We start from the raw sequence: 13253 nt of genomic DNA on the forward strand, positions 1-13253 counted from the left end.
GCCACATGGCGAGCTGTTGCCGGAGCTCAATATCCGGGAGGGCCTGGATAAAATGGTCCAGCGCCAGGCTTTCCCGGGAATCCGCTGCCATGCTAGCATGTGCGATCCCCACTGCGCGGCGAATGTCGTGGGCAAGTTCCCCGATGGCTTCCTGGGGCTTGCGTTTTCGCAGCGCGAGCTGAGCTTTAACAAGCTCGCTCTGCTGTTCTATGCCGAATCGATTAATTAGGGCGTCGCGGAGGGCTGGCAGGGTGAGAGCACCCGCTGGTAATGCCGTCAGCACCTCCGCCGCCGCGCCGCGCAATGCGGCCACCAGGTGTACTCCACCTTCGTCCTCACCCCAACCGTTGCCCTTACACACACAGTCGAACTGCGCCAGGTACGCGCGTAGATCACTCTTGCCGTCATACGGCGCGAGTGGGACCTTGTGGGACCACCTCGTATGTGAGTCGTTGCCCGCCTGCCGGACCCCGTGCGTCGCCCCTTGCGGGGTCAGCGCGGGGCCGAACCGGCCGGGCCCCCACAGTACACTACCCCCAAGGGGCTCTCGTGCCTCCCCGGTCCCTCCAACAACTACCCCTGTTGGTGTCGATGCATGGGTCACACCTCCGCAACCCGCTACCCATTCCATACCACCACCACCACAACCTTGCTCACCCACACCTCGCACCTCTCGTTCCATACCCTCCGGACCAGCCATACACCTCACTCTTGGCCTCTCACGAACATCCGGGTCTATCTCGACCCCCAAGCTTATTAAATCACCTGGCGCATCATACGCACGACCATATTGGTCACCACTTACACCGGGTCCTCTTTCTCTTCGCTTCTCCTCCATCACCTGCGAATCCCTCATCCGGTTAATGAGCACATCATCACGACCCGAACACAGACTCTGGACCAATTCTTTTACCTCCTCTTTTATCTCTTTCTTATCCTCTCTCCGTCGCTTTTTAATTTCGCTCACCCCTTCTTCCACTTCTTCTAATTTTTGCTTCATCTCCTTCATCTCTTCGTGCGCCCCTTTAAGTTCTTCCTCTAACTCCACTTTATTTTTTTCTATGTGCTCCCGCACCTCCCGCTCTTTAACCTCCATTACCTCTACCACCTTGTCCATTTTCCTCGTCAGGTCCTCATGTACCGTCTGACACTCTTTTTTAATTACCCCTACGTCCTTTTTCATCTCCTTCTGTGTCGATTTTAAACCCTCTATTACCGCTGTGTTCTTCTTTACCTGGTCCCCCAACTCCTTTTGTCCCACTGTCAGTTGTTCTACTCCCAGCGTCAACTCCTCTATACCACCTTGCAATTTTACAGTCCCCTTTCTCACCTCTTTCTCCATGCGCTCCTTACAGTGCCTCACCTCCTCGCGCACTCCTCCGACCTCCTCACTCACTCCTCTTCTGATCTCCTCTCCCATCACTTGCATCTCCTGCCCAGATGCCACCCTCATCTGCTCCATTTCCTCCCTGTGAGCATCCAGTTTGGTTTCTACCCCCATTCTGACCCCCTCTATCTGCTGCTCCATTTGTTTAACTTCCCTTTCCGCTTGGTCCCTCATGTCCCTCAATTTGCCTTCCATACTGTTTTCTAACCCCTCTAACCCATTTTTCACTCCTTCTATCTGATTCTCCTGGGCAGCCATTCTATTTTCTACCCCCATTAACCCATTTTTCACTTCTTTTATCCCGTTGTCTAACCCCTCAAAATTATTGTCTATCTTCCCAAATTTCTTGTCTAACTCCTCAAAATTATTGTCTAACCCCTCACTGGTACCCCTCGCTTCGTCCCTCATTACCCCCATTTGGCCCTCCAATCGCTCACCCTGAGCATCCATCCGGTTTCCCAACCGCTCACCCAATCGCTCATTATTAGCCCTCGTTTCCTCCCTCATTACCCCCATTTGCTCACTCTGAGCCCTCGCTTCGTCCCTCATTACCCCCATTTGGTTTCCCATTACCCCCATTTGGTTTCCCAAGTCATTCCTCAGGTCTTCACTTGTCTGGACCATGAGCGCCTTTATTTGTTCCATAAATAGGCCCCAATCCATCGGCGGCGCTGCCACGGTCGCTGGCGCGGTGCTCAGCGAGGCGCCATTTTGCGCGCCCGCTTCTTCGTGCGTGACGGCGCTATTTTGCGAACCTGCCGCCCTCACTGCTTCGCTCTCCTCCTGTCCCTCATTTTGGTCCTGGATCGACCCTACCTCACTCTCCCCTACCGGACCCCAGCCGTCTTGATCCGCCATAGCGCGACTTGCAAAATTCGAGTTTCGTAAAACAAATACAAATTTCGGCCGCTCCAAATTTTGACCAAATTTTTTTTTTCCTCTATTCGTTTTTTTTTTTTCCAAATTTGGTCGGGCCTCGAATCTCACTCCCGACACCAATTGTTACAGATACGACTTTGATGGTATGGTGGGCCGAGCGGGATGGCCGCCGTATCCGTACAAGTTACCCCGATTGCACCCGGGGTTGACTAATCGCGCTATGCTGGCTCAATAGGAAAGAGAAGACACCCGGCTGGGTTATAATGACACAATACGACACCAGGGGTTCAGTTCTCAAGTATATTCGTACGGAAAAAGGTTAGATTACAACTACAAGAGGGACAGCATAGGAAGACAGGCACTTAGACACACTCTTATATTAACCCTAGACAGACCACAGATAAACGGGACAACGCTGACTCACACGGGATTTGATGGCAAGGAAAGCGGCAGTCGATGGCTCAGGTGCACCTGGCTCAGGGACAGAATCACGTACGGTGGTGTCCAGCAGATGCGGGGAGGTCGCTCAGCGCTCGTGGGTCGCGACTTTGGTGGAGATGCCGGGGAGGTCGCTCAGCGCTCGGGAGGGTGGCGTCTTGTCCTTCCAAGCTCGGGGCGCATCTGACGTCACGTCCGGCGCGGGGCCGCGTATATCCGGCGGGGAGTGACACGCCCTCGGCTCGTTAGCGCCGCCCCAGATGGCATCGGCCCATGGCTTCTCATTGGGTGCGGGGGTTACCGGCTCCGCCCTTGACGAGGGGCCGACAGGGAGCCCCTTCGTGGTAACCCCGTGGAGCGCGTGGTCAATGGCGGCTAACCGAGCCGGAAGGAGGACGCCCACTCCCCATGCCGTCACCGCGCCGCCCCCCTCTTTTGTTGTTGTTGTTGTAGTTGGCGCTTCTTCATGGGGAAGAGATGCGGAGAGGTATGGGGAGGTCCTAAACTTCCTAACAGGTGCCATATAATCACATTCTGGTGCAACGAAGAGTCATAATTAATGGAAACAAGTCCTTAACTGACATAGATTAAGAATAACTAGCAAGATGTCCTATAATTGTCTACGTGTGGTGCGGGGACCTGGGCACGACATTTAATGGGGGGATGAAGGGGAAGATCGGCTCTAATGGGTGTTGTTTACAGACAATGGGACTAGGGAATGGGGTAAGGGAGAGTTGGGGAGTATCGGAGAAAATAGGGGAATATTTACAAGCGGATATGGAGGCCAAATTCCATATTCGCAACAGTATATACAACAACATGCATTTTAAGGCCATTTTCCCTGCTAGAGCGGGGGTTAGCCTTGCGGTCCCCATGACAATCTTCTCCATTTTGCCCTATTTTCTGCATATCTCCTTGTTAACCCCCTTGCCCGCATTTCTTCTTCCACCATCTTTAGCCAAGTCTTTCTCGGTCTTCCCCGTCCTCTGCTTCCTTCTACATTCATTTCCATCACTCTTCTCAACCAGTCACTTTCATCCTTCCTCAACACATGACCAAACCATCTCAACCTGTTCCTCTTCACAGCATCAATCACAGGCAATATTCCCATCATCTTTCGCAATTCATCATTTGTCTTCCTCTCTCTCAACGATACTCCACACATCCGTCGAACCATTCGCATTTCCACCCTTTCCAGCCTTCGTTGCTGCTCTACGTTCATTACCCATGTCTCGCTCCCATAAATCATAACACTTCTCACACATGCAGCATACACCTTTCCCTTCAGCTTCAGCGACACTCTCCTCCTCATCAGCACACCACTCAGTTCCCGAAACTTCTTCCATGCACATCTCACTCGAGCAACCGTTGCCGAGTCTGATCCACCTTCTCCATTCAGCATGTCTCCGAGGTAGCAAAATGTTTTCACACCTTCCAGCTTCACGCCGTCTCCAAGATCCAACTCAACATTACAATGTATATACCTACCCAAAAACACATAAGAAAAAAGTATACCATGTTTGACCACCTAAAACCTTAAATAGGCACATTTTTGCACTTTGGCTCCCCTACTATACAGGGGCACTGTATCAGAGGAACAACCACACCTCAAGCAAATGATGCAAACACGCAGCTCTTTGCTGCATATGAAAGAAGAACAAGAATCTCCTTTCTCTCTCCTCTCCTCCCTGCTTCTCTTCCTCTTCTTTATTTTGCTCCCTCACCGGTCACCACACTCTTTCCTTTCCATATGTACGTATTAAATAGATGGATCCCAAGTGATTTTTTTTCATTTTCTCTTGGAATTGATGTCATAAAATCAGCTTGTAGCCTTTGATAGGTGGCAGCAATGAATACAACAAAGCTGTGTCTGAGAAACAAGAGTACAACTAACTTCGACCGCCTTTCCAGATGAAAGGATCCTGATGAAACCTTCTGGCAGATGTATCTGATTCCCACCTATTCCTTTTATAATTTGTAGTTTCACTTCTGTTATTGGTTTTAATCTCCATTTGTGAGTTTCCAAAGATGGAATGGAATCCTCCCAGGACTCAAAGTATCCACTTCCATTTCAGTGAAGGATCTTGTTTCAGGGTCCAAGTTTTGAAGTTTCTTTGCTCTCATAACTTTGTTCTTCATTTTTCAGATTGTTTTTATTTCTTCAGATTTTGACATCTGCCTGTGTGTTGAGGCTTGTGATAAACTTAAACACTGATGAGGATTGCATTTCAAATTGAGTGAAAACTTCAGATTGCTAGCATGTTTAAGGCGTCGATACACCAGTCCGAATTTTGGAGGCTGGTCACACAGAATCCGACATTTTGTGCGGAAGTAGTAAGTGAATGACCTTTAAACAAAGGTCACCATATCACGAGGGTCGTTCATTCCATGAGGAAATAGGATTATCTGCCTTGAGCTGTATGTGCTGCTTGGTGATGTGCAGGCCCTCCACGAATATCAAATCTCTCCCTCTATGTATGGAAATAGGTGAGGTGGAAAGAACTGGGAAGTGGCCGTGTGCTGTGTGCAGGAAGGGTGTCGGAGTGAATTCCATTCAATGTACAATGTGCGCTGATTGGGTTCATCAAAAAATGTAGTGGTTTGAGAGGGTCATTAACCAGTGTGGCAGCTACATTCAAGTGTAAGGTGTGCACAGAGGGAGCTGCAGATGGAGGAAATGTTGAGTTGGATCTTGGAGACGGCGTGAAGCTGGAAGGTGTGAAAACATTTTGTTACCTAGGACACATGCTGAATGGAGAAGGTGGATCAGACTCGGCAACGGTTGCTAGAGTGAGATGTGCATGGAATAAGTTTCGGGAACTGAGTGGCGTGCTGACGAGGAGGGGAGTGTCGTTGAAGCTGAAGGGAAAGGTGTATGCTGCATGTGTGAGAAGTTTTATTATTTATGGGAGCGAGACATGGGTAATGAACATAGAACAGCAACGAAGGCTGGAAAGGGTGGAAATGCGAATAGTTCGGTGGATGTGCAGAGTATCGTTGAGAGAGAGGAAGACAAATGATGAATTATCAAAGATGATGGGAATAGAGCTGGTGATGGATGCTGTGAAGAGGAACAGGTTGAGATGGTTTGGTCATGTGTTGAGAAAGGATGAAAGTGACTGGTTGAGAAGAGTGATGGAAATGAATGTAGATGGAAGTAGAGGACGGGGAAGACCGAGAAAGACTTGGCTAAAGATGGTCGAAGAAGAAATGCGGGCAAGGGGGTTAACAAGGGGAGATGCAGAAAATAGGGCAAAATGGAGAATATTGTCATGGGGACCGCAAGGTTAACCCCCGCTCTAGCAGGGAAAATGGCCTTAAAATGCCTGTTGTTGTTGTTGTTGTTGTTGTTGTTGTATGTATGGAAATACTGCGGAAAATGTCTCCAAGTCAAGATCCAGTTCCTTCACTCCACCTGATGTGATGATCACACCTTGAGAAGTTCTCACAGACACACCGTATATTTTGTGGTTTTTTTTTTTCTTCTTCGTCGACATCTCACAGTAGAGGTTGACAGATTCCTCTAACTTGGAAGCACTAACATCTGTGTGCGGTGTCCTGCTCCAATCGCTGGCCAAAGTGAGTGTGCTGGAACTTCGAAGGTTTGTCTTTAACCCTTGGATGCAGTGATTGGGCCTCGGAGGCCCACAAGCTTTTTTTTGTTGCAAAAACTATGCTGTACAAATTTTTTTTGGGGAATGAGCCTCATTTTCACCGACTTTCATGTTGTTACACAAAATTCAGTGACATAAATAAATAAATAATTCATTCAGGCTCGTGGGAAAAATCTTCATTCTTCATTAATAACCCGGAAATGTGACACGAATGCAGGCCTGGGGCCTTTGAGGCCCCGCATAAATGTTGTTGTACTACTATGTTATATCATTATTTTCTTGATATGAGCCTCATTATATGCTCCTATAACTTGGTTACAAATAGTTCAGTGACAAAAATATGAAAATTCAAAAACTTTACACGAATACATTCGTGGGGCCTCCGAGGCCCAATGGCTGCATAGGTGTAGGATTTTTGTCAGTTGTGGACATATACATTCTAAATAAAAGGATTAGTGAATCATATTTTTTGAGCAAATACTCCTCCATGAGCCTCAACCTTTTAGAGAGAAAAAAGAAGTTTAAGAACCAAGAACCCAAAAAAAAATTTTGCAAAAAAAAAAAAAAGATTCATTACTTGTATGGGATTCTTCCAACTAATAGGATCAATGATTCACATTTTCTGAGCAAATACACATCCATGAGCATCAGCTTGGATGGGAAAAGGATATGAAAGGAAAAAATCTATTTAAAAAAAAAAAACATTACGCTGGGCCTCCGAGGCCCAATGGCTGCGTTTATGTCGGATTTTTGACGCCTGCATCTAAGAGTTATTGACTTGTCAAGAATCAATCAAATACAGGTGCAAAAGTGCAGGACAGGTGAGTGCCAGAATTACAGTTTACTGATGTGGGTGGAGAGCATGACTAGGGGCTTAGCGTGGGTGCAGAGGATAAAGATAAATAAATAAATGGATCTGCGTATTCCCTACCTTATATGTAGTCGCAATGCAATAATGCTCGTACATGTGCTGATTGATTGTTTGCAGACGGATGAGGGTGAGGGAGATGTATCTGAAGAGGTAACATTGTCTGCCAGCATCGACGACAGCGGATTTCATTCTATTACGGACACGAGAAGGGTGAGACATGGAGCTCCTAATCTCTCACAAGTTTGGTGTTTAACGTCCACCCACTAATGCCAGCGTACTTTGTGATGTAATTTCCTGCCTGTGAAACACCAACCCGACAATGTATAGTCAGGTGTGAGTCGAACTTGGACTCCACAGGTACCAAGGTAAACTACGGAGGTAAGATGACTACCTCTGCACCATCGTGTCGACTGTTTGTGCTTGGGAAAGTTAGTAAAGGGATTGACATTTAAATTCACAGTTGGTAAAGGGATTGGTATTTTGGATTGGCATGAGATTGGTAAAGGGATTGGCAATTTGGCATGTTAAAGTATTTTGGGAATTTCTGGCAGCTACCTGCATCTTTGCTTTATGCGAAGAAAGACACAGAAATAGCTCGTTTGCGATACTGTGGTTAAACTGTGCGTTACGTTAAAGGGAAACTAAATGAACATTTCAAAGACTGTCTGAGATATACTACATCTGAACATCAGAAAAAAACAGCAAATCGAGGACTCCCAAAGGCAGGAAAGACGTGGCTACCTCTACAGAAAACATTGGGAAATCCGCAAGGTTGGATTTGCTCCATAATGTTGCATTTATTTTCCTGTACACCTGCAGACTCCGGAAGGGGCAGGAAGGGTCATTCCTCTTTGGGGTATATAGATTACAGTCTCTCTATCATCGGGTGAAAAGAACATTGGGTGTGTGTTCATTTACCAAGTTTCTTGTGGAGAGATCGCCAAGTGGTTTAAGCATTTGAGCAAGCACTCCATTCAAAACCCCGGCTTGCTTGGTAAGTGCTAGCTAGCTGCTTGGTAAAGGAGCACAACCCAAGCTTCTCCCTTTCAGTTTCGTATCAAACAGCAGGAGCGAGTTTCAAAAGTTTGCTTCGAAAAATGCCACGGTAGCGGCAGAAAGGGCCATGTTATTCACCCAACATTGGTGGGTTATATAGAGTACAGTAGATCTTTGCACAGTTCTGTAAGTAAACCTTACTTCACGGATGTCGGGATTCCTCCAAATTTCTTCATTTAGTGTAATAAAGAGCATTAGCGACTGTTTAAAAAGCTAACCATACGTGTTTGTGGTGTATAATATTTTTACTTCCTGTAGAAGCCGTTGCTCCCACGAAAACGCCATTTTAACTATAAGCTATTCATACACGTTATCCCGGCAGAAAAAATGCCTTGGTGAAGTGGGACATTATTAGTATTAATATTGTTTTGTGATAACATTAACAATATGCGATTATCATTAATTTAGTTCTTAAAAGCGCCTTTGGAAATATGCCACGATAAATCTTCTTCTTTGGACAAATGCCACGATAAAGCTAATTTAACATTGATATACACCTCAACACGCAACCCCATTGACGGCAGTGGCGGGGAAAACCCGCTCGGGCGAGAAAACCCACTTGGGGAGGGGGGCAAATGAATGCGCTCCAACCTTCATTGTGTAACCCTTAGTCATCCTGTCAAGTTTGGTTGAGATTGGATAAGTAACGACAGAATGTATTGGGGTCAAAATTTCATCAGACAGACACAAATGGCGTATTTTAGTATGATGCAACTGGATTCTTCTTCTTCTAGACTTAACAAATATCAACTAGGATGGTGGGATATCCTAGACTAGACTAGACTAGTCACTAGAGGTATGAGCACTCGCCATTAAGGTGTCTTGCCAGGGTTTGAATTAATCACTGTGTGTGCCATCCCTACAGAGGGCACTGCATCAGTGGCACATCCGTGTCCTCAGCCAATGAGCTGCTGGCGGTCTTGTGTTGCATACGAAATAAGTAGTCCCACAAGTAAATTTTACCAGGATACCGACCGGCACGTAGTGGTGCCGCTTTATTCCCCGTGGGATTCTATCCACATATGATGTATGCAATATTTGATTCTCCACATCCCTGCACCCCTACCCCATTCTTTGCTTTTTCACTCCTTTGCCATATTAATTGTTATTCTCTCTCATTCCCTGACCCTTATCCCCCCCAATATTCCTTTTCTATTCTATCCTCCCCTCCATTTCTTCCTTTTCCTATTTCCTAAAATTTCCCCCATTCTCACCTTTTTGTTTCCACAATGCGCAGATGGTTGTGAAGTCCACTGAAGATAATATTTGTTCATCTTTGCCCGTTTCATCCCAACCACAGCAGGACTCTGTTTTAGAGCTACAGTTGCTCATCTCTCAGCTCTACAGTGAACTCGGTGCTGCTGAACGCCGGCTGATGACAGAGAGGGTAGAGCGCGAGAGAGAGCGGGAGAGGGAGCGGGTGTCATGGGATGCGGAATTGACTCAACAAAGCTCTTTCAGCTCGCAGGTTCGACCACTGTTTATGAAAGAACTATAAACGTTGGTTTCTTTGTTTGTTTATTTATTTATTTGTTTGTTTGTTTGTTTATTAATTTATTTGTTTGTTTGTTTGTTTATTTATGCATGCATATAAGATCGAGGCTCGTGTAAGAGCTAACATTAATCACAATAAAACAAACGGACACATAAACATATAATAAACGGAGTGGGAGACAAGATTGGGAGAGAGAGAGGGAAGCACACAAGTACAACAGTAGAGAACAGGGACATCGGGAGATCTATGGGAGGGAGAGGGCTTGGCGAGAGGAGGCATGGGAAGAGGTATAAAATACATGGACACTGCTAGGACTTCCAGGAAAGAAGTTGGAATTTCAAAAAAGTGGATCTGGGGTGAATTATCGGGGGTAGAAAAGATCAAGGTTTTGGATGGGGGAAGATAAGAGATGGTGGGGAACAGCTGTTTTAAAGACCTGGAGGGATGAGTGGGATTGAAGAGAGTGAGGGAGTTTGTTCCAGAGGTGGGAGAAAAGAGGAATGAAAGAGTGAAGGTGAGCAGAGAGTCTTGATTTATTTATTTTACAATGGAGGATCATGTACATACATCACATGCAGAACAAAACATTTCAAGACGCCAGTGTACTTTTGCTTGTATTATAAGGACATTAGTACACAATGGATGAATGATCATATGATATATAGGATTCGAACCTGTGATTCCAGCATCATGTGATATGTATGCGGATAAGAATACTAACGATAAAAGTAAACTTCAAGTTAGGGGAATCGTATTTTTCTTTTGTATGCAGCACATGTCTGTGAGTAGCATCATTTCCTGGGGGCACAGCTGTGCCCCTTATAGGTTAGAGCAGGAATTTGGGTAAGGTGAATGAGACAGGTCTCCAGATAATTCCAAATGGATTTATGAGGTCCATGAATGCGAAGGTATGCCTGCTGAAGCACCGGTCGGTTGGAAGGTTGGAGGTTGTGCTTTTGGATGTTTGTATTTGCAGGCTGGCTGTGACTCCGATGAGGATACAGCTGTGCCTCAAACCTACGGCCTGAGACGGTATAGTGATTTCTACAATCTCCCCTTTGAGTATTCCATTGTTTTCTACAATTGTGGGAATGTCCAACGACACCGAGATTTTCAGCTTGGATTCTGTGCAAAAGCCAGAATGACGTGTTATACACGAATTTTATACACGAATTCACCCCACATCCACTTTTTTGAAATACCGACTTCTTTCCTGGAAGTCCTAGCAGTGTCCATGTGTTTTATACCTCTCCCACCCCCTTCCCATGCCTCTTCCCCACAAGCCCTCTCCCTCCCACAGATCTCCCGATGTCCCTGCTCTCCATCTTGTTCTCCCACTCCCTTTATCATATGTTTTATGTTTTATGTGTCAGTTTGTCTTTTTGTGATCAATGTTAGCTCTTACATGAGCCTCGATCTTGTATACAATTTTTTTTTTGCCAAACTTTACTTTTAGGGCTTTCAGGGCAGCCACATAATCTTTACTATCCTTTTTGTTCTGTGTTTTCTATTCCATGCATCCCGGTCCCACAGTGCACGTTCGGTGTCCTCCATGTCAGAGTTTGAGCAGATGATGGACAGCTCTCCATTCCTGCCAGACAGGCCAGGCCTGGTGACCCAGCCCTCTAATACCTCTTCCGCTTGGTCTGCCCGGTCTCCCTCACCCTCGCCACCACTTTCTCCGGATGATCTCCGTTTTGTGCACGAGTTTGCGGCGGCTCGCTCACCGCAAAAAACTGCAGCATTTTGCAGAGGTCATCCTGAGGGTCAGAGTTCCTTAGGAAAGGAGAAGGGAGGTGGATCAGTGTGGGCTTCTTCCTTCACTGGGCAGTCGGCCGATGGCATAAAGGAGAGAAATGATGCCCGCCACATTGTTGCATCCGTTACCATGGTTTGTGCATTATGTTGCCTCCTTATTTATATTTTCTCGTTCTTTTTTTTTTTGCTTTTTTTTCCCCATTCATCTTATTCTTTCTCTTTTTTTGTACGTTTTTCCTTCTACATGTTTAACTCTTCATTCTCCTCTCCATTTATTTGCTATAATGTACTATTGCGGACAACGAGTGCAATTCACTTCACAAAACCTTGACAAATACAGTACGCCATAAAATCTAAGTCTGATCAAATGTTAAAGATAGAACCTCCTTTTTTCTACAATGATGACAACATGCAATAATGGTAACGTTTTTTGCATTAATTCTGATTGTTGAAAGCAAAGGTCTATTGCTGAAAGGATGTCATCATTTTTCTCTGCCTGCAGACTCAGCCATCAAATAAAAACATTCTTTCATGGGGACCAACCACACATGGACCACCCGCTCCGGCCCTCCATCTGTGCAACCTCAGCGATGACATGAAGCGGGCCGCCGGAGCCTATCAAAGACTCCATAATGCCGGTACGCAAACGGCAGCACGGACGACGACGGTTGCCTCGCAAACCGAATCTTCCCGGTTTGGACAAGCCTTCAGCCCACGTGGTTCCTACCTACTGCTCCCTCCACGTAGCGGCGTCTCCACACCGACCGGTTCGTCTCCGTCACGGGCCAGCACGGGCCTGACGCGCGGCAGGTTGTCTTCGCCAAGGCTAGGCCGGAGGAGCGGCCGAGGTGCCGGAGCGACGACACCAACTACTCTCGGTGGCTCGGCCTGGGCTCGCTCGACTACAACACGCGACTCTCCAATACCGCGCTCTCTCCGTGACGACGGGCCCACCAGCGTCTTTGCGATTGTGATGGAGTCTGCTCGTGTTTTACCTCTTGGCGTTGATCCAGGGCATTTGGAACACACTAGCAGCCCCACTTTAAACCACGACACGATGTGCGGAGGTAGCTTTCCCATATCTCCTGGATCAGTTGACGGTGCGACCCCTGAGGCCTCGCCAGGAAGGTCAGACTGCTGCTGCGTGGGCAAGCCTGATGTGAGTTTCGAAGAGCAATATTTTATTTTCCTGTATGATACCTTATGCATCCATGTATGGCCTTCTTTATTCAAGCCAAAATTTTTGTAACAAAATTTTACTGAACGAAAGTCAATTGACGTGGGAGTATTTATATATACCAGTGGGGTATGCTTACACATCATAAGCGACAACGAACCGTTCTTCGTACGTCGGTATATAATAAGTGGAAGCTTTATGATTAGGGCAAGCGTCACGGACCTCCTGCTAGATGTTGATTGAGGTTTTTTCATTTACGGAAATTATTGTCATGTTTATTTCACAGTTTCCAATTATATGAATTACAATTTTCAAAAGATAGATATTGATTGAGGTTTTAAAAATTTTGTACATAGGCGTTTACGGTTTTTATGTAAACTTTCATTTACGGATGCTTTCCGACGGTTCTGTGATTTTTCCCATTGCATGAACCATCTTTAGAGGCCATTTTTCCCCACAGAGCAGGGGTTGGCCTTTTTCGGGCACCTTGGTCCCCTTTTTGAAGCAATGTTTTATGGCCGGATGGTCTTCCTGCCGCCAACCCTGTTAGTCACCTCTTGCGGCACACAGGGAATTAC

General features: G+C 46.5%; 1 protein-coding gene across 5 annotated transcripts in view; it reads left to right on the plus strand.

The window, feature by feature from the left end:
• Positions 1 to 13253, plus strand: part of LOC137427267 (uncharacterized) — a 141593-nt gene that overhangs the window by 90469 nt on the left and 37871 nt on the right. For 4 of the 5 annotated variants that reach the window (XM_078778482.1, XM_078778483.1, XM_078778486.1 and 1 more), the window contains exons 9-13: positions 7307 to 7399; positions 9546 to 9713; positions 10717 to 10772; positions 11274 to 11631; positions 12001 to 12657. In XM_078778482.1, the coding sequence (XP_078634608.1) occupies positions 7307 to 7399; positions 9546 to 9713; positions 10717 to 10772; positions 11274 to 11631; positions 12001 to 12657 (1332 nt within the window). The remainder of the gene's footprint in view (positions 1 to 7306; positions 7400 to 9545; positions 9714 to 10716; positions 10773 to 11273; positions 11632 to 12000; positions 12658 to 13253) is intronic. The other variant, XM_078778484.1, reaches the window with a different exon arrangement.

The sequence above is a fragment of the Myxine glutinosa genome, chromosome 5 (assembly GCF_964187855.1).
Source record: "Myxine glutinosa chromosome 5, kmMyxGlut1.1, whole genome shotgun sequence".
In the NCBI taxonomy this organism is placed as follows: domain Eukaryota; kingdom Metazoa; phylum Chordata; class Myxini; order Myxiniformes; family Myxinidae; genus Myxine; species Myxine glutinosa.